Below are 20,097 nucleotides of genomic sequence, written 5' to 3' on the forward strand. Positions count from 1 at the left end.
CAACAGTGTTCCTTTGGTCATTATGCCTTGCTGAAGCATTCGCTATGTAAATGTAACCTTCAGTTCATCCTGATGGTATTGAAGCATGTTATTCCCACCTTGCAGCTTTGGTCTGTGTCGTGTACCTTTGGTTTTGCATTCACTGTTTTATGTTCCATACAGTTTGTAGATTTTTTCTTCAGAATGTTGCATTAACAATAACTTGCTTATTCTGCTAAGTCTTTGAATAGCTCCCTTTTTTCAACAAATGTGAGAACAGTTTAATGAAGATAATTTTAATTGAATTCTAAGATATTAGCACAATTCTTAAATGTGTTAATATAGCTGTCTACTGACTAGAAGTAAAATGCAGATTAGCACATTGATCGTAATTTAATGCTTTTAATCTTGAGCAGTCTTCAAATACTTCTAATGCAACAGTTCCTGGCAATCAAAACAGAATCTACGATGCACAAAAGCATGTAGATGTTATTCAATGAGGAGCACAGTCTCTTAAGTAATATGTGCCATCGGATATGTGGGAATTCTGACATTGAGCCTGCATGCACTGCTCTCATCTGTTTCAGTGTCTTGTTTCCCAAGAAGTCATCACATGTTGTAAGATGGCTTGAGTCAGGCATTATTATGCTTAGCTTGAAAGGAGAACCAGGTACTCCAGATTCCTCAAGCTCGTGTGGCTCTAAAGGAGGCTGTCAGTAGGCTTCCCCAAAGACATTTGAATGGCTGTTTTACAGATAGTCTCAGTCACTCTTCAGTTTCCGTGGCCATGGGCAGATCTTCCAGTTAAGTTTTAATCTGAGCATGGTAATAGGTGTACAGTTAAACAGCTGTTAGCCAGAGAGCTAAAGCAAGGTTCCAGAAATACTGCATTTTAAAATGTGCATGCTGTAGAGGAATAGTTCATGTTTTGGGTTTGTGGTTTTTTTGGTTTTGGTTTTTTTTTTTTTTCTGGAGAATTCCTGAATGATTAGGCCAGTATTTCAGCAGTAGACCTGTTGAGTCCAGAGTGTTGAGCACTCTGGTTTTATAAGCAGGGCTAATGCTTTCTTGAATTGATAACTGCAATTGCAGAATCAAGTTGAAAATGCTTATTGAAATTTAGCTTTGCTTTTGTGTCTGTCACAAACATTAAAGTCAGTTGGATTTGTAACTTAGTTTGAGTCTCAAGTTCAGCACTGCAAAGTATGTGCTTCATTACATGTCTTTCCAGTAGTGGTTACTCTGCTGGTCGCAGGGTCTAATTGTGTACATGCTGATCTTGCCGATGATATCAGCATTGTGGAGCACTTCAACAGTGTCAAGGGGTCCTTTCAGTTTGTCATCCAGTTTTAATTACAGTCAAGGGGCTAAATTCTTTAGATTGGTGCTGCCGTTCATGCTCAAAGAGTTACTAAAAAGAAACATTGTTAGGTTTTATTGTCATTAAGAATGTTTTCCTATCAAATGCATTTAATACTTGCGTGTATAGTATGCATAAATAAAATAACTTCTCAGAATGTAAATAGAAAAGTTCTTTCCTGCTCTAGTGTGTATTCATTTTGGATGACAAGTATTAGAAACGTATTTTAAAAACAACCTATGATTCACTCCATTCTGATTAAAAATTCAGTTGGCACACAACAAGATTAGTGATTGTGTACGGATGAGATTAATTTGGAGCTCATTACAATGACGCCAGTTTGAGTAACAAGAATTGTTTGTTATGTTAGCCTAGTTGATTGTTAATGTGAGCCAGTTAATAGCTGAAGTGCTTATTCAAAATGTTAACCCCATTTTCCCAGTGATTTTGAATTATCTTCTGTTTGGCAAAGAGGATACAATAGAAGTATAGGCAAGGTAACTGTCATATCAAGGAAATGGGTGTCTTAGTATTCTACTTGAGGTCTCCAGCTAGCCTCCCCAGAATTGTTCTGCCCACCCATTGCTATCAAAAAGGTTTCAGTAGCCTTAGTGGGAATGGAGGCAAGAGAACATGAGCATTTCCTAAAGCCTACTAAGTGCTGAATATGTCCTTGTGGGCTAGTATATAGCATATTCCTTGTGGGAATACTTAGTGCTGCATTTGCATGGGACAAAGATACTGTCATCAGATCTTCAGAGAATAGGCCCCTGCAGTTCTCATGCCCGTACCGAACATTGGGAGGATTGTTTTCCCTTGTGTAATTGTTGATACTGAGTACGGATTCCAGTCACTGTGGAGTTAAATCAGCTCACTGTGCTACTCAAGTGTGTTGGCTGTCACACTCTATATCTTGTGTAGACCAATGTTTGTTGTTAAGTTCTCCTATTTGTGCTTATTAGACTCATTTGGCTATATGAGGACTGTTGTGAAGGTTGTATTTTTTCTGTGTCTCAGTTCAGTCTTCATTGTTATTTCTGTTGGCTGCCGAGTTAGCTTTTAATGGGTAGTGAAGAGATCCTTTAAATATCCCCCGCTTCCATTAATTGTTCTTCAATTATTCAGGTGGATGAGGCTCATGTCTAACGGTGTCAGTTGTCTCCCTGCTCACAGTAACTCCAAAAAAGCTCAAACACCCCTTATTTTAACTAATGCAGTTTGAACTATTTTGTTCTAAAAAGTCTGTCAGTTGTATTGTTAGCTAGGATTCAGATGTTATGTGCTCTCTCTATGTGAGAGCTCCCCATAAGGGCAATGAGCTCAATGGTTTTCGGAGTGTGATTTTAAAATATAAAGCCACAGCTGTGGGTTTTGCTTGTCTGAGAAATGTATGGGTAAGTTCAACCTATTTAGCTCTTCTGTGTGCTCTGTTTCAAATGGCAGCAGCAGATTTCATTCTTGGACCCTCTAACCTGCTGCTCTTGTACTGAAAGCCTTAAATTACTTTGGCTTCAGTTGAACTTGGGGAATTTAAGTGAAACAGAATGCAGAATTGGATCCTTCAATTCCTTTGAAGTTTTTTTCCTTGTTTTGTATTACTTTATATTCCTGTTTATTGTGTTCATTTTTCTGCCATGTCTTGACTTTTTATGTCAATATGTGTTTTGATTATCTATAATCCTATGTTATTTAACATTTAATTTTCTGAAACAAACATTAATACTGAAAACGTTTTATTCCTGTCTCTCTCTATTGATCCTACCTCTTTGTATATGTGGGGAATGCAGGTATGTGTGCACACGTATATATATATATATATATATATATATATATATATGTATGCATATAGTCACTGCAGCCTTGCTGAAGTTTGTCTGATACTGATAGGCGATGGGTAAAAAATCACATTTTATATCATCAGAATAGTAATTTATTCACAAACTTTCCCAAAGATTTTTTGACTGGTATTGTTGGCACTTATGGTATACATTTTTGTCCACGTTTTTGAACAATAGAGATATGCCAGTGCAGCATTCCTTTTAAAGCCAGATCTGAAAGAATGTAATTTTGAATGTGTTTTGACCTGGTTTTGGTGTCTGAGCTGCACACTGTTCCTCAGGGGATCACAAAATCACAGAATAGTTCGGGTTGGAAGGGTCCTCTGGAGCTGATCTGGTTCAGCCCCTCTGCCACGTTGAATAAGTACTGGGTTTAAAATGAGAGATCCCCAAAAGAGAATTCTGGCTGGGAATCCTCTCTTGGCATAGCCTGGCCAGCTTGACTGCAGCCTATGTGGGGCCAGCTTTCAGGAGCTCCTTCTCAGAAGTCACACAGTGCTGAGAGCAAGTTGTTATCAGTGTAGATGTGTGGTAAAAATGGTGGCTATACCATCCAGCAGAAAGAGTTCAAGAGGATGACAGGAAGAAAGGTTTTCCTGTGATCTTTCCATCTTTGAGTCCATCAAGACCTTTCTACAATGGGAAATTATTCCTTTTTCTCCTTGTTTTAAGTCTTCTTAATTTCACTTGCAGCCTTCCATTTTTGTCCTTTTTGTCTAGAGTTGCTCATATTTATAGGGCTGAGAGATAGTTAGCCACATTGTATTACTTTTTTATTTTCTATTCATGTAAAATCATTGTGTTATGTACTTCACTTTCTTTTTGCCAAACTTCAGCATTTCCTAGCACAATTTATAAAATGTGGCTTTCTATCTCAAAGCATAAGCAGAAGAGAATATGCTGAGTTTAATAGTTGTGCTTTACTTAATTGCAGCATTTTGGCTGGACTTTTCACCTAATGAATCCACAAATTGAAAAAAGGAAAATCTATAGTTTAATAATATTTCTTTATTTTCAAGGGAAAAAATATCTGTTTAGATAGGTAGTTTTGCCTTTCTTGCTTAAATCCTGCTGGTGTAGAAGGCAAAATTAATTCCCCATATTTTGTAAAGGGCTCCAGGGGGAAACATCTCCTTTCATTTTTTGTCACAAGCTTCTCTGATAATGCAATTTCTCCCTGGAATATGAAAATCCAGAAAATAATTAGAATAATTATTTTATAATTCATAAAATGGAGTATTTCAGTCCAGGAAAGACTAATTTTTGGAGAGCATTAGGAATGTGCATGGACATTTGACTGAAGGATGGCAAAGTGGGAGAAAATGTTTTTCTGCCAAACTAACTAAAGTGCATGTGAAGAAGGACTTAATCATTGTGCACTAGTAAAATAGGGAGAGAAAACATTTTATGGTTTTCCATTCATAGCATTGTTTTAGGAAAAAATAGTTTTTGTTTGTCATATGCATTTGACCATATTTTTCACGGTTATAGATTTAGATGGGCCAGAAGGTTGGACCAGAATAACAGGATGCTTAAATCTTAATGCAAAATGCTGAAAAAGATCTTTAGGCTTGCATGTCTTTCCTTTACAGGAAATAGCAAGGACTGCCTTGCTAGTGGTAAGGGTGGTATAATGAATTCCAGCCAATCATTCCCTTTTGAGCCGTAGTTCATGCCAAATATATAAAGTTGGATATCCCAAGCCAGGCATATGAAAGCAGAACATCTTTTAGGTTGAAGTGTGGGAGTACAATGATAATATGTTGGCATTTATAATTCTTTAATGTAAACCAGCAAACTGGTAATGTACTTCTGACTATTTTTTTGCTTCAGTTTATTAGTATATAATTCTACTTTACTTGAGCAGTGTTTTCTTAAAAATGGTTAAAAAAGTATTATCTGAAAAACTGGTGGAAAATGAAAGGATTCTAGCCCTTCTCTGTGGTGTTACTGTTACAGTACACTCTGCTTCCTTACAAGAGCTCTAGAAACACTTAAGAAATGGCATGTCTTGAAGGCAACAGCTTGTTAGCTTTTTAGAAACACGTTTACAAGGGGCTTGGGTAAGGGTGGGGGTTTTTTTGAGAGAAGACTGACTCTAGGACAGTCTTCCTGAATTGAGAATACATTTAAATTCTGTGGAGTATGCCCACTGAATTCACACTGATGTGCTATTATAATTAATTTTTCTGTAGAGGAAGTTGGTCATTTGCTTATGAATATTCAAGTAGAAAAAACTTTTAAATTAACTGATTACAGAAGGACAGATAGAAATGGTCCTTCTGTCTAATAATGCAGTTTTGTATTTGACTTAATTCTGGGCTTGAATTCTGTTATAATTTATAATTGCACTTTTCTCTAATGAAATTAGTTTAAGTATGGTACCCTGAAGGTTCTTTCCTTCAGAAGATACGGTTGGGGCAAAGAAATAAATTTATTTGCGCTCAGGGTGATTTTCACAAGATCTGTTCATTTCCCCAACTGGAGGAGGGCTGAAGTTACATTTTCTTTCCTTTTTACCGGTCTAACTTTCAGCCTATATTTGTTTCAAAACCTCTGTTTTACTCATTCTTTACAGTCTTTTACTGTGTTTCCTTGCTATCTTCTATTTCAGTTCCTCAGGCGTATCTTCTCTTTTTTAGAGATAACTACAGAAATACAATTCAAATTTAGTCAGTATCTTGAGCCTTTTGTTTGCTGTATAAGTGTTCGTACAGTTTTACGTGAACTCTGCTCTATACCCATCTTCCCAGACATGCAGCTTTTACTTTCATAAATGAAAAATTATGTTTTCATGCTGTTCTTTTGAGAAGAGATAACTAATTTGCAATAACTTTTCTGGTATGGTAGAGAAATATTTTTGATTTCCAGTATCTTAAAATTTGCACAATGGTATTTTGTAGGTGTTTTCTTTAGGGACTGTATTTTCAAGGTCTTACAAACCCTCTTGGAGTACAGATGTGAAAATAAAGATGGCAATACTGTTCTCATGACAGCGAGATTCACCGTGTTATACAATGATTTTAATTTGTGGGATTTTGGAAGGGGGAAAATTAAGAAAAAGAAAACAGTTCTGCATGTGCCACCCAACAATAAATGCTCAAGGGATGTTAGTGGATGCTATCCAAAACATTAGCTATGAAGGTTCTGCCTTTTTGCTGTAGCTAAAATGACTTATGTTGACAGGAAAGGAAAAAATCACAAGAGCTGATAAGAGTAAAAGATGTGCTATTTGAAAGGGACTCTTGAGGTAAAGCATAACCAGTGGTCTGTTCTCTGGTCCACTGAGGGTCTGAGGAGTTGAGGCCTGTTCACACTGCCATCAAGGCATGGTGAGTCTTTAGGTAAAAGATGCATGTGCATATATCTTGTGGGAGAATTTTTCTTGTCTTCATGCTTTGTTCCTTTTACTTGCCTTGGCTAGTTAAATATGTACACCTCTGGTAGCCAACTCCCAGGGGAAAAAAGTGCAGTGTGCTCATGTGGAGAAATTAATGATTAGTGCATTGGATTCACTAACCCAGAATTTAATATGTGCTGAGGGAATTAAGAAATTCCTTCTTGGATCAGGTAAAGGTATCATCTGCTTTGTGAGAGAGGTGTGCTGAGAGGTCTGGAAAGAAACAAAACTTGCTCTAATTCCTTAGCAAAGTAGGACAAGAAATGCCTATGCGTGCCAAGTCTTGAGGAGATTAATTAGATAGTAGGCAGTTGTAGCTTTTAAGGGTCTGATTATCTTCTAAGAAAGCTCTGTGAGAGAAACAGGCAGACACTTTCAGGAAGAGTGCGCGGCATAAAAATGTTCTCCTGGGCTCAGCTTCACAGATTCTGGATTTCCTGAGTACCCTTAACTTACCAGGATTAGCTGTCTCTTCACTGATCCTTCAGCTAGAAATAAAAAAAATCTGTAGTAACCTTTGGAAGCTGAGTTTACTCCTTTTTTTGGGTGAATGGTACTTGAGGGGCAGTTTTGCATTTATTCTAGGTGAATGCAGAAGAGTGTTCTCCATGTGTCAGATTTGCTGGGACCTATTATGGAGCTGCTATGGGTATTGGATCATTTATCAAGAATCACACTGTTTAGCTAGTGGAAGAAAAAAGGGAAAATAATTTCATGCACAATATAAGATGCTTTTCTGAAAGCAGAATTAATTTCTTACTATGTTGTTTTGGTGCTCTGTATTTTCTTGTTAATTCAAGACCCTCAGGTATTTGGGATTTTGACTAAGTGTTTATAAAGCTATTCTAATTTCTGTATCCAGTTTTTCACAGCCTTTTGCCAAAAATAAAAATTAAAATAAATACTGACAATCCCAGGCTTTGCTTAGTGCAAACGTTTTTATCTGGTATTCACAGCAGCAGAGCAGACAAGGTCTGTAAATTCTTTGCGATGACAGAAGTGCTCCAGAGTTGAACCGTTTTTATGAAATGTTAAATTCTGATGTTTGCTTGGGCCCAAAAATGATCATTTCAAGAAGATCACTCCAGAAAGTTGTTCCAGTGGTGCTTTGGGGGAGAGGGATATGAAGAACCTGTGAAAAAAAGATGACAAGTAGATGGCATGTAGGTTTACAGTGATTGATTTGAAGCTGCAGCCTGTAGGATGTTTAAGTGCTGGCTGCTAAGAAACTGAAGCCTTTGAAGTTGTTATAACACTCCAGCCCTGCAAATACTGTGAAAAATATCTGTTGATAGAAAGATGTGAGCATATGGTAGATAATTATCCTGTGCCTTTTTCTGTGAGCAATTTCCCTGTGGTGGCCTGTGAAGAGCAGAGCGGAGCGGGGACTGAAACCAGATATGCCAGTTTCTAGGCTAATGCTGTAACCACTGGACCAGTTTCTCCTCTTTATTTATGCAGAAGATAAGTGCTAATATCACACTGTGATCATTCTCATTTCGGGTAAAAACTTACATTGGTACTGGTTTTAAGCCACTTGTAGGATCCAAGTTGTGTGCATGTGGTGTGCAGAGATATAAACAAAATGCAAATCTGTACTTAACATTATTCTTTATGATAATTCTGGATGAAAGATGCTATAGAAATGCATTACCACTGTTACAGGCTTGGGAGGTTTTGTTTACTGACATTTTCTCATGAAAGTTAATTTCTTACTTAGAAATATAGAAGTACACTAACTTAAAATAAGATCTTGCTGTTATTTCCTGTAGTATAGCCAGGAAAAACAGTTGCAATCTGTCTTCTTTAAAATCACATTCCTGGAAGATATTCTGGCAACCTGGGTATTTAAACACATTTCAAAGAAAAACAACTTCAAATCAATTAGAAATTGTTACCGTATTTCATTTCTGATAGTGTAGAATTGTAGTTTGCTGCAGACATTGCCTGGAGTTATGAAATAAGCAATAATCTGTGAAGGAGTCTATGAATTAGCAGCTTTATGGAACATGAAGCCCATTGTATTGTGAAAAAAAAATAGGGAATAGGTAATCATGGGCAATGAGTAGTTTGCATAGGTTCTTGATTAGCTTTTTGGAAGGATAAAGGAAAGAATACAAAGCACAGAATGTTCCAGAACAAAATTTAAATGCGATTTCTTTGCCAGAAGTTGAATAGTACAGCATCTTTGGAAAGCTAAACTCTACGTGTCTTTGCTAATAGGTCTGAGAAATTACTTTGTTGTGGGTTTTTCACTTGCCTCACCTGTAAGGTCTCACTAGAGCTGATAGTGTCAGGCTGCAAATTTACCTTGTCTCTTTTGGAAATCCAGTTGGTGTCATTGCTACTCATTTAAATGAGTTACTGTTGAAATGGCTTAAATTGCACGCTGTGGGTGGCCTTATAGCAGCTCTACTCTGCCTTTTATACCAACTTCAAGTGAATTCATTTTCTCAACTCTGGTCATGTCTGAATGTCAAAAAACCTTTCCCTATCAAACTGTTCACGTACTGTGAAGCCAACTTCTGTCAGCAGACAGGATCAGGAGCCAGAGAATTCACAAATTGAATTTGCAGCCCAACAAAATCTCTGGGTTTATACTTAGTGAAAATCAATGCTCTTTGGTGAGATTGTGTAACTTAATATCTGGCAGATTGTCAGAACAGATCTCCTGTATCACTTGGATTTCTCCAATGTAGACAGTTTGATGGACGCCTATGGTCTATTAATCTCTGTATAATAATTAAATACTATTTTTCCATTCCTATTGTCACACAACGTGAGCTAGAGGGCAGACTTAGTGAAGGTACATGCTATTGGTTAATCACTTTAAGGTCTAGATAGCTGTTTTCTTGAAGACCTTGTCCTGAAACTTTGTCCTATAATAAAAAAGCCAGGAAAACTTCTGCCATGAAGGAACATTTGTCTTCCTTATGTTGAGTTGCTTATTTATGGATAGGTAAAGTTATTGGCCATCTTCTGTATGACAGTAGCTACAACTGTGTGGGCAGTGATGCTTCTGGAGCCTGGTCTCTATGATATGGAAGTTCTCATTCCATTATGTTTTCTTCAGGCCATTTTGAATTTATTCCTGTAGATCATTTTTCATTCATTCCCTGACTGGAAAAATGGGGTTTATCCAGTAGTCACAGATGAAATTACCAAACCTTTGTGTCCGCAAGAATATACATTCATCTTTGGATGCTACTAAACCTGCTAGTAAAACTTCGATACTATTTAAGATGAGGCAGCAATTGCTCTTTTTAGAAAATGGAAGTTACACAAGTTGCAGTATGGCAAAGCAAAGCAAAAAAAAAAAAAAAGCTGAAATTAAAAACTGAAAGGTTGAAATTAAGATCTGATGCATGAAGTTGCTCCTAGCGGTAGCAGAGATCATGGAGAGACATGCAAGCAGTGTCTAGACGGAAGAGAATTGTTCATTTGAGCCTCCATCTACGTGCTCAGAAATTACAGGTATATTCTTCAATGGCAGGCAGAAAAACTGATGATTGGTCCTGACCAATCTGAGTTGTGCATTTAGGCCATCACGTGAGATCAGCGTGAATGCAGAACTAGTTGCAGATGCAGTTTGGGGTGATTCATACTGGTATATAGTTGTACAGTGGGCCACTTTCAGTCTAACTGGCTAACTATTGAGTAACTTAGGGAGTTTGCACTGCAGAGTTCATTTAAAGATATCTATTGGCAAACAAGGCAAGGGATTGTATCCAAGTTTGGATTATTTTATTTTAAATGCATTAATGATTGTTCTGTTAAATTTTATTAACTTTCTGGAAAGCCTGCAGATATCTTTAAATAAATTAGACAGGATTTATTGAGTGAAATATGTAACTCAGTCTGTCAATACCCAGTCACTGTAATTATTTTTTTCTCTATAAAAGCCATTTTATTCACAATTTTGTAGCAAATTCAGATCAGAAAAAACAACTCTTTTCAGCATGCATGTGATTTTGGTTTAATGATAACGTATAGATTTGTGAGCAAGGCATAAGATTTTGATTTAAGCCACAGAAAGCAACAAGTTTTTTCTATATGCATAATTGTCTTGTTATTTCCCTATTTGGGTTTTTCATACCTTCTTGGCTTCAGTGATCTGTCTGTATTCTTATTCCCAGGATTTTTTAAAGTTGTAGCAACTAAACCTCATAATCTTGAACTGGCATCAGATTTTAATTCTTCTACAAGTTCTGAGTTTTGTAGCAGAACTTGAAACACAAACACCAGCAGCTCTGTTCTTCTAATGTTTTATATCCTCTTGACGACGATCTCTTAAAAAGCTGGATTGGTTAGAGCTGGAGTGCAGCCTTCAGGCAAACAATCGGAAAATGAAGCATACAGGTTACTACTCCTTTTGCTCGAAGTTTAAGATTTTGCTGATTTCTGAAGTCTAATAGTGAATACAGTACTGCATCACTAAGTAAAATCTTATTTAGAGGGTCCTTTACCTCTAAAGAAAAAGGTCAGCTTACTGTTGCAGGGCCACTACTCTCATCAACTGAAGTGATGAATTGTGTGTCCTCAGAAGAATCTCTGTGATGCTCAAATTGCAGCAGTGTAAAGCAATAAACTTGACAAATCAAATTCTGCCTTAGATTTCAACAATGTGTTTTACAGGTAGTCGCTTACTTTATCTTTGATTTCGAAAACAGAAGGAAGATTAAAGAAGGTGCTGTTTGAAACTGAGAACAATATAGCACCTATTTTGACATCCTGTTGAAACTGGATTAAAGTTGTTTAAAAGTATTTTCAGGTGAATGAACCTAGTGCTTAGGGCAAATAAGTTACACTAAGATTTGTAAAAAGAAATTTCATATATATACATGGCATTGTATTCAGTAGTGTTTGTGTTAAAATTTATGAGTTTAGATCTTGTGAAAAGTACAGCCGTTCTGCAAAGTTAACAAAATGGATGGAAATGTAGTGGCCAAATGCCTAAAAACATGCACTACAATAATAAAATTCTAAAGCTAAAAATGTTTCATGTAAATCTGAACTTGTGTTTCAGAAAATTTGTGTAGCCCTTTTATGTTTCTTCTTTCATCAGTGAGAATCCGTTATAATTCATGTATGCCTTAGGTGGGTAGTTGAATTGTTCTTTAGGTGATTTTTTTTTAACCAGTTTGTACTTTGAAACTTGAGTTGCTGAATGAGAGGTGTTTAGTAAGGATCCTGCAGTCAAATAATTCATTTTAATTCCTGTAGCTTTAAGGCAGTACAGAATGAACACTGTTTTGATGCAATGTTCTTGAATTCTTTGAAAAGAGCACTTCTTTAGCTCCGTGCTGCACAAATGACAATGGATTTCCTCTTGCTCTTTTTTTGTTCTGTAGTGTAACGTTATTTAAAAAACAAAAGGTTCAGTTGCATTTAGGTCAGTTATTAAAATACTGTTGGTCATTTCCTTTGACAGAACATTTCTATTGTGTTATACCAATGTCATTAGGAGGAAAGGTTATTCCCACTTGTCTGGCTGATATCAATACATACTGGCATATTACATCCTCTGGCTTTCTGGAAATGTTTTATTTGAGCAGCAGCTTGGGAACAGGAAATTTAAGGTTATATGCAGTCTGGTTTCAGACTGCAGGATAGAAAATATGTTTCCTAGAAGATGCTGTCTACCTGATTGATTTTCTCTAGGATTTTGTAGAATTGGATAAGCTTGAATGAGTTCAAGTTGCAAACAAATTTTTACCAGCTGTAGGTGGCAGACAAGGTAGAACAAGGCTTTCAGTCACTCTATAGTACTTGAGGGGCTAATATGAATTACATTAGTGTGTCACCAATTCACCTATTCCCCTGGAATGTAGTTTACCTTTTAAGACATGGCAATGATAGTATTCCCATTTAGTAACTGTTCCTACTGTTTAGAAGGGGGAGAAAACAGGGTACTTTTACATCATGTTGCGGTCAAATGTGAAGTCTTTGACAGTGGGGTAACCTTTAAAGGCAGAGGCTCAAGGATAGCATTTTAGCCATGCTGAGCAGCCCTTTATACCAGAATCAGAGTGAGCAGGAAAATAGGAATACAGTTCAATCCTGTAGCTGTTCGTGCACGTAAAATACAGCAATACATACTTCCCATTGCTTTCACTGACAAATTAGGGATGTTTCAAGTGATGATGCTGAAAATGAGAAATTATTTTTTATAAGATCTTAATATATATTATTTAAGTGGGGAAAAAATTATAAAGTTGTGGAAAGAGAAACACTTGAAATACTAGGCTGTCACACACATGTACTGAAGTCTGTATAAAACTATTCCATAGGGACATATCTAAAGTCATCAGAAATAATAAAATTTATAACCCTTTTTAGTGGAAATAGCCATCTTAGTTAGCGATCAGGCTACAAGTAAATTTCATTGTAGAGCTGAAGCATGGTGCCTAGTGAGTAACTGATTAAGCTTTCTATCTGGGTATCAGAAGATAAAATTTGTACACAAACTCATTTGTTTCTTTTCAGGCCAGAGCTGTGGCATCTCACCTTGCTAAGATTCTGTTTTAGTTTGAGCTTTTTGTAAACCTCTTCATAAAGCTAAAACTAGCTGAGGTTGGAAGGAGTCTTTGCAGAGAGCATTAGCCCAGCTGCCCTACCTGGGCAGGACCAGATAGATCAGGCTGTCCAGGTCCTTGTCTAGTCAGGTTTTGAGTATCTGTTAAGGACAGAGACTGAACAATTTCTCTGTGCAACCTGTGCTCTTGTGTTTGTTACTTGTATTTATTACTTCTGGTGTTACACAAAATCTGAATTTTTTAATGAAATGTCTTCAACCTACTGGAGGAAGTTACATGGCATCTAACTACATCGAATACAAATATAGATAAGAAATTTTATGAAGCTACTATATTAAATCATCACGTAGTTGTAAAATGCAGATATCTTTTATCTAGTTCTGAGTTTCTTAATGTTAACTGTACAATTCATGCAATTTAAAATTCTGTTGCAGCTAGTTTATTGTCAAATGTCTGTATGATATACAGCCTTCTAGTACCTAAATGGGCCCTCAAGTGAGCTGGAAAAGGAGTTTTTTTCAACAGCATGGAAAGGTGGGAAAAAGGGTGATGGCTTTAAATTGAAATGGGGTAAAATTAAACTAGATATAAGGAAGAAATTATTTACTGTGAGGGTGGTGAGGCACTGGAACAGCTTGCACAGAGAAGCTGTTGATACCCCGTTCTTGGAAGTGTCGAAGGCCAGGTTGGAAGGTGCCTTGAGCACCCTGGTCTAGTGGAAGGTGTCCCTCCCCTGAACTGCATGATCTTTAAGGGCCCTACCAAGCCAAACCACTCCATGATTCTGTGAAATGCAGATTGAGTTTTCTTATACTCAAAGCTTACCAAAAGCCATGTGATTGTGTTAAAATGCTCTGAGGTTGTATCAAGAAAACTGCTTTAAGATCCAAGTGGAAAGCATATGAACACCTGAGTACTTTCAGTCAGTGCTCTCATGTCCTAACAGCATGGACTAGAGGGGGAGTCCTCCTGTGTCTTTCACATAGGTCTATTTTTGGTCAGCTAGATGCAACATTGGTCACATTAGGTATGGTTTGTAACACAAAATACTTCCTGAATAAAACTTACTGTGCACAGGAGACTGATCTAACCCAATTATAAGATTGGTAACATCGTTACTGTGTTACTGATACAGTTACCTTAACTGTATTATCATTTTTATTTCTGTCAGCTGTATTTCTTGAAATGCATTGAACTTGTACTAAAAATTTCTGCCAGGCATATTAAAGAGACCGCTGTGTACGGTGATATTTGTGTTAAGGGGGTGAGTCAAGGTAATTCAGGTGAAGAGACAGTTACAGTGAAATAAATCACTACATTGAGGCAAGAGACAAGAACCCATTTTCTCTACCACTGGGAATGTAGCCACTGTTTGAGATAATGGAGCAGAGCAGTTTTTGATGTTAATTTGCCATATTCCCTTGGTTGACTGCTTTTTGAATCCGTTACTGTGCAAGGTTGTACTTACCTAATCCTTGTGTGTTGTGTATCAGTTTTAATTTAATTCAAACTTTCCCAGTTCCCAGATGCAACAGTATAATTTTAGGAGAGAATAGAATGGTAATTTGGTCCTAAATAAGCCTGGTAGTAGCCCTGTTATCAGTTTTATGGTAGGTCTCCTATTTGACATTAAGCTTCTGCTGTCTCACCTGGCTTTCTTTCAAAGCATGTTAGAACTTCTGTATTTTAATATTATGGTTTAGCTTTGTCACAGAGGTTCCACATGCATATGTGCCTCTGGTATCATTATGGAAGGGGGATTGCCTATCCTTTATTGTAAACAATTTTGGTCTTCTTTTCTACTCAACAGAACTTAGCTTCCTGGAATCCTTCAAACCCTGAATGCCTCCTACTTGTTGTGAAAGAGCTTGTGCAGCAGTATCACCAATTTCAGTGCAGCCGATTACGGGAGAGCTCTCGTCTCATGTTTGAGTATCAGACTTTACTTGAAGAACCACAGTATGGAGAAAACATGGAAATCTATGCTGGCAAAAAAAACAACTGGGTAAGCTCTTATTTCATCTAAAATGCTTTTAACAAATACAACTCTTGCTTCAGAAAACTTAAGTTCTTCCTGTGGATCTTCATGCTTTCTGTTTCCTATTTGACTTCAGCTCATTTTCTATACTCCCTGTTTTGTATGTTGCTGTATTCCATTACCTCGGTTGAACCAGATTTCCAGGTGAGAACTGGTTTTGATCCTGGTGTTGATTCATCTGGTTTATAGGTGAAAACTGAAACTGTTGAAAAGCCTGTGCTGTTTAGAGGACACAGTACAATGTTAATTTGGAAATTTGAGTTAGCTTTGAAGATTTGAGAGGCAAAATAACGATGTTGGTTACCCAATGTTGGTTGACACCCTGCCAGCCTACCAGCCTGCTTAGGGGTAGGATGTACTAGGATTGAGTTTATTTAATTGGTAGCTGCAGCTGCCACTATCCTTCTTGCACTGGTCTAAGCTGAGATGAGTTGTTCCAGGAGAGGAGAGAAAAAACGAACCCAACTAATTTTCTGCAAGAGGAGGCAAGATGAGCTAGAACAGAGACTCTGTAGGGCCATGCTTTCCATATGACAGTCAGACATTAAACTGGCTTATCCGTTTCCTTAAGTTATATCCCATGTTCCCACATGGGAAAAACGCCATTCTGTATAGAAACACTCTGTGTATACTATCTCGAAGATGTGGCCATTGGCCATGTAGACATTTTGGTTACTGTGTGAATTGATAGGTTTTTTTAAATTCATCTGTGCTGCAGAGTAATAAGCTTTGCAAAAATCAGGGGGTTTTTTTCTGCTGGTAATATATTTTTCTTGGGAAGTTTAGAGTAAGATATGTCAGGAAATATTTAATGGTGTTTATGATGCATTTGTTTCCCTCTTGCTTTCAGAAATAGCATACTCTTAAGATAAACTAGCCTTCAGAAGCAGTATTTTCTGAAACAGGTGCAGTCTGAAAATTGATGAAAATTCCACACTCATATTATCAAGCCGTAGAATTCAACTTTGTATCACTTCAATCATCCTTAAATTACAGGTGATTCAAGGATATTTACTTTGCAACTCACACATTCATCTGTTTTTCTTTTCTTAGACAAGTCAACTAGGCCTTTTTTATTCGAACCCAGAGTGAATTTTCTTCAGCAAAGAAATTCAGACCTCTTTAATGTTTCTAGATTAGAATATTTGATTGAAATTAACTGGTGTTATTGTCCATAGCTTGCATCACACAACTTGCTGTATCTCTGAATTTGGTCAGACTGGTTTATTGAAATGCAGAAGGCTTTCTGAACTGTACTGAAATTTTGTTGTATTTTTTTGCCAGTTGCAAAAATTCTACTCAAGATGGTAGAAAACCTGGGGGTTTCTTCGTTTTTGAGAGGAAAGACATAGCTACTCAAGCCTTTCGATCCTTATCTCAGTCTTTGGTGATTGAATAAAGAACTTCCTTTTCTTTAATTTTAAATACTGTTTTAATTTAAAAATATTCCAGTAAAATAAATTTTAAATACATTCTGAGTCAAATGCTTTTCATACAGCAGAGCTGTAGATTTTTCCATAGCTTGTGCTTTTTTGCAAGTCTCCATTCTCTGTCAAGAAGACTCTTGAGAGTCTTGAAGATTCTGTGAACTTGGTATATGTGACAGAGGCTGGTTTACTAGTGTCCTAAAACAGAACTGTGAAATTGCCTTGTGTAGTTCTTTTTCCTGTCCTTTGCTACTGTTTTGTTAGCCTCAAGGATCAGCAAAATTGGACTGTTTTTTCTAAAAAGCAGGAGATAAATGGCCTTTTATTTTCTCTTTCTAGAAGTCATTGAAATTCATGTTGCTGCTGTATCTCAGGAACCAGTAGTAGTTCAGCAGATTTCTGAAATAATCAAGTATAAGCCTTGCACAATGTTATGAAAGCAATCATCTTAGGTGCATGAGTTAAAAATACTTTGAAGAAAGGCCTGAATTCAGCACTCTGACCCAAAGTGGAACAGAAATTTACCTTTGTTCCACTATCTCCAGTTTCCTAAAGTGAAAGTCTCCAAGATATATTACAAATCAACAAACTATTATCTAGCTTAGTAGCTTCATGTTGGCAGAGTGCCAGCAGATGCAGGAGCCCATTAAATACCTGATCAGGGATGTGGCCACAAATTCATCTGTCTCCACCTGATGCCTGTATCCAGGTGGTTCAGGCTGGGGAGGTGAGCACCATGGACAGGGGCTGCTCCCTCCACCCAGAACACCTTTGGAAGTATTAGTTTGCAAAATAATCTTGATTGAATGAAATGAAAGATCTAGACTTTTTGGAGCAGTTGATGATCAGAGCAGCATTGATCAGAGGTCATTCAGGTTCAGTGGCCATCCCAGTTCATAAGATCTTGGTTTTATACCAAAAATAATTTTCTGAATTTTATGGCAAATGTTGTATGGCATTTTTTGAAAGTCCAGAAGAGAAGCACTATCTGTAATATCCATTTCACTCCGAATAAGAAGTGAGGACCCTTATTGTCATCATAGCAATCTTCGTGTTACGTGTGTACAAGAGGTTGGGGATTTTTCTACATACATCAGTAATACAGCATCATGCCAACAGAAGTTGGCATCTCTCCTCACAAGTGGTGTAATCAGGAAAGGTTTCACAGTTGGATTTTAATGTACACTCACTTTTTGTTGCATAGTGTTGCTGTGAGAAATTTCTTTGCCTATCTTGTGTGACTACCAGTGACAAATTTTAAGGGCAATTCTTAGCTAGCTGGCATAAGGGTGGATTACAGCCCAACATCACACAAACCCTTTTGGCAAATGATACAACTTGAAAAGTACCATTGAGAACATTTCAGTTGCATTCCAGATCTTGTTTTTTCTTGTTTAGTGACTTAAAGGTAGAATGAGTTCTCTTTAGTTCATGCCTGGTAGATAGACCCAGAAACAGATTGGCACCGACAAATTAGTTAGCTTGCCTCAAACTATCCCAGTTTCTTGTACTTTATTGCAAAAAGTCAATGTTTAACACTCCTTTTACTGCTAATTCAACCTACCTTACCAATATAGCTGCTGTGCTGCTACTTTATTGAACTAAAAAAAAAATAGAAACAAGAAAAAACTATTGTGGAGGAAATCAGGCAGGCATTTGTTTTTAAAAAAGAGTTAGCTTCTTGCTTCATAACCAGGTGGACAAAGTCTGGTTTTAAGGAAGTGTATGAAACAAAAAGGAAATCCTTTCCATTTCCTTCTCATACCCTTTATATGTAAAAAAGAGTAATGAGTATGGGATGCTTGGCAAATTTTCAGTAAACGGTTGTCTAGGTGTTTAGAGTTACATAATTCTGAAAAGAAATTATTTAAAACCTACTTCAGCTCTTTCTGTCTAAGTTTATTCAGAGGACACTTTTGATAGATGCTCACCTTTCTAAACTCAAATTCTCTTATGTGTATCTGCAGTGTTTGTAAAGATGCCTCTTTTCTATCTAAATGCTCTTATCTGTTTGTCAGGTTTTTAGCTTTGCTTTCAGACTCCTTGCAGGTCTTGCCAGACTTTTGTCCGGAAATGAGTACAGCCAAGATACATCTATATTTAGGGCGTAACAAAATACAGTCTGATTTTTGTCCTGCACATTGTTTTCTTCTAAATACTTTTTGCTGTTGACTTACTGGCAATGAGGGTTAATATTTTTTAAGATGTTTTTTTCCTATGACACCTGTGAAATCTGTAATTTTTTTTCCTCTCCAGTAGTTCTATTCAGCAGTTTTGTTTTAAATCTCAAACGTGCTCTTTGGTATGAGTTCTTACACATTTTTCTGGATAGTATTTAATCTTCAGAATGTTTGTGGTTCTCTTTTAGCTACCAGGTCTCATTAGTGTTACCTTTTTTTCCACAGACCGGAGAGTTCTCAGCTCGCTTCCTCTTGAAGTTGCCTGTTGATTTCAGCAATATTCCTACATACCTTCTCAAGGTAAAAATGACTGTCTAAGTTGACAGTATTTGTGAGAGAGTATGAATTATTGCAATCTCCTTAGTAATTATTTTGACCTTCCTGCTTTCCTAGAGTTTGAAAGTTCACTATTTCTAAGTCTGATTGGATTATATTTTGAAAAGGTGATGTTGGATATACTGTTGTTTTGTGTATCATTTTAGTGGCATTTGTTATGTGAGTCTTTGGAATTTCATGACATGTCAGTGTTGGGATTTTTAATGAAGAGTCTCAATTGTACCAGTAGTCTTGATAGTAGAAGCAGAAAACCAAAATAAAAATACTATTTCTTAACATGGAATGAAAGCAAATTCTGGTTAGTTGAACTGAAAGCTTCAGTGATTGCTTCATTGTTTACAATGAACAGAAATTTGACCAGATACTTTGGAAATTAGGACTATAGAGTATTTTTGCAAGTTGGGATAAAGCAGCCTGTATTTCTTTGCTAAGAGAAGAAATAAAACCAGAAAAAGCAATTTATGACGAAGTACCACCATGGAAGAATTTGAAATGAGTGGTTTTAACAGCATGGGGACAGTCTCTCTTCGAAGCAGCTACTGTGGAAGCTCATCATAAGGTCAATGTTACTATATTTAGAGAACACATTGAGAGATCTGGTTTTTCTGTCTATCATGACTGTCAGAATGAAGTGCCAGAACTTCCACTGCAGACAAGGTTTGAGTCAGTTCACGTTGCCAACACTCATCTTTCCTTTAAACCATGTGTCTGCCTTCTTTTACTTTTAAATATTTGGAAAAGGGAACAGCTACTTAATCTTTAAAAACTAATTGTGTTGAGATGAAATTGTCAGAGTGGATTCCGTTACCTCCTCTTCACCTTGTTGTTAGGACTGTCTTCAACTATTGTTAAATCACATTTGCAAGTGTGAGTCCTCACCAAATAAAGTGTCTAAAGCTATAAACCATGAAAATAAAGGTAGGCACAACTATAATCTTGACTGAAATTTTTGGTTGCAGTTTTGAGATTGTAATGCTATGATCTTTCCACCTTCAGTAGATTG

General features: G+C 36.9%; 1 protein-coding gene across 3 annotated transcripts in view; it reads left to right on the plus strand.

Annotated features, from left to right (window-relative positions):
* BABAM2 (BRISC and BRCA1 A complex member 2) overlaps nt 1–20,097 on the plus strand; it is a 163,800-nt gene that overhangs the window by 34,563 nt on the left and 109,140 nt on the right. For all 3 annotated transcript variants that reach the window (XM_066178460.1, XM_066178459.1, XM_066178458.1), the window contains exons 5-6: nt 14,924–15,118; nt 18,984–19,058. In XM_066178460.1, the coding sequence (XP_066034557.1) occupies nt 14,924–15,118; nt 18,984–19,058 (270 nt within the window). The remainder of the gene's footprint in view (nt 1–14,923; nt 15,119–18,983; nt 19,059–20,097) is intronic.

This window comes from Chamaea fasciata, unplaced genomic scaffold, assembly GCF_029207755.1.
Source record: "Chamaea fasciata isolate MVZ Bird 193981 ecotype frontalis unplaced genomic scaffold, bChaFas1.0.hap1 SCAF_3, whole genome shotgun sequence".
Taxonomy (NCBI): domain Eukaryota; kingdom Metazoa; phylum Chordata; class Aves; order Passeriformes; family Sylviidae; genus Chamaea; species Chamaea fasciata.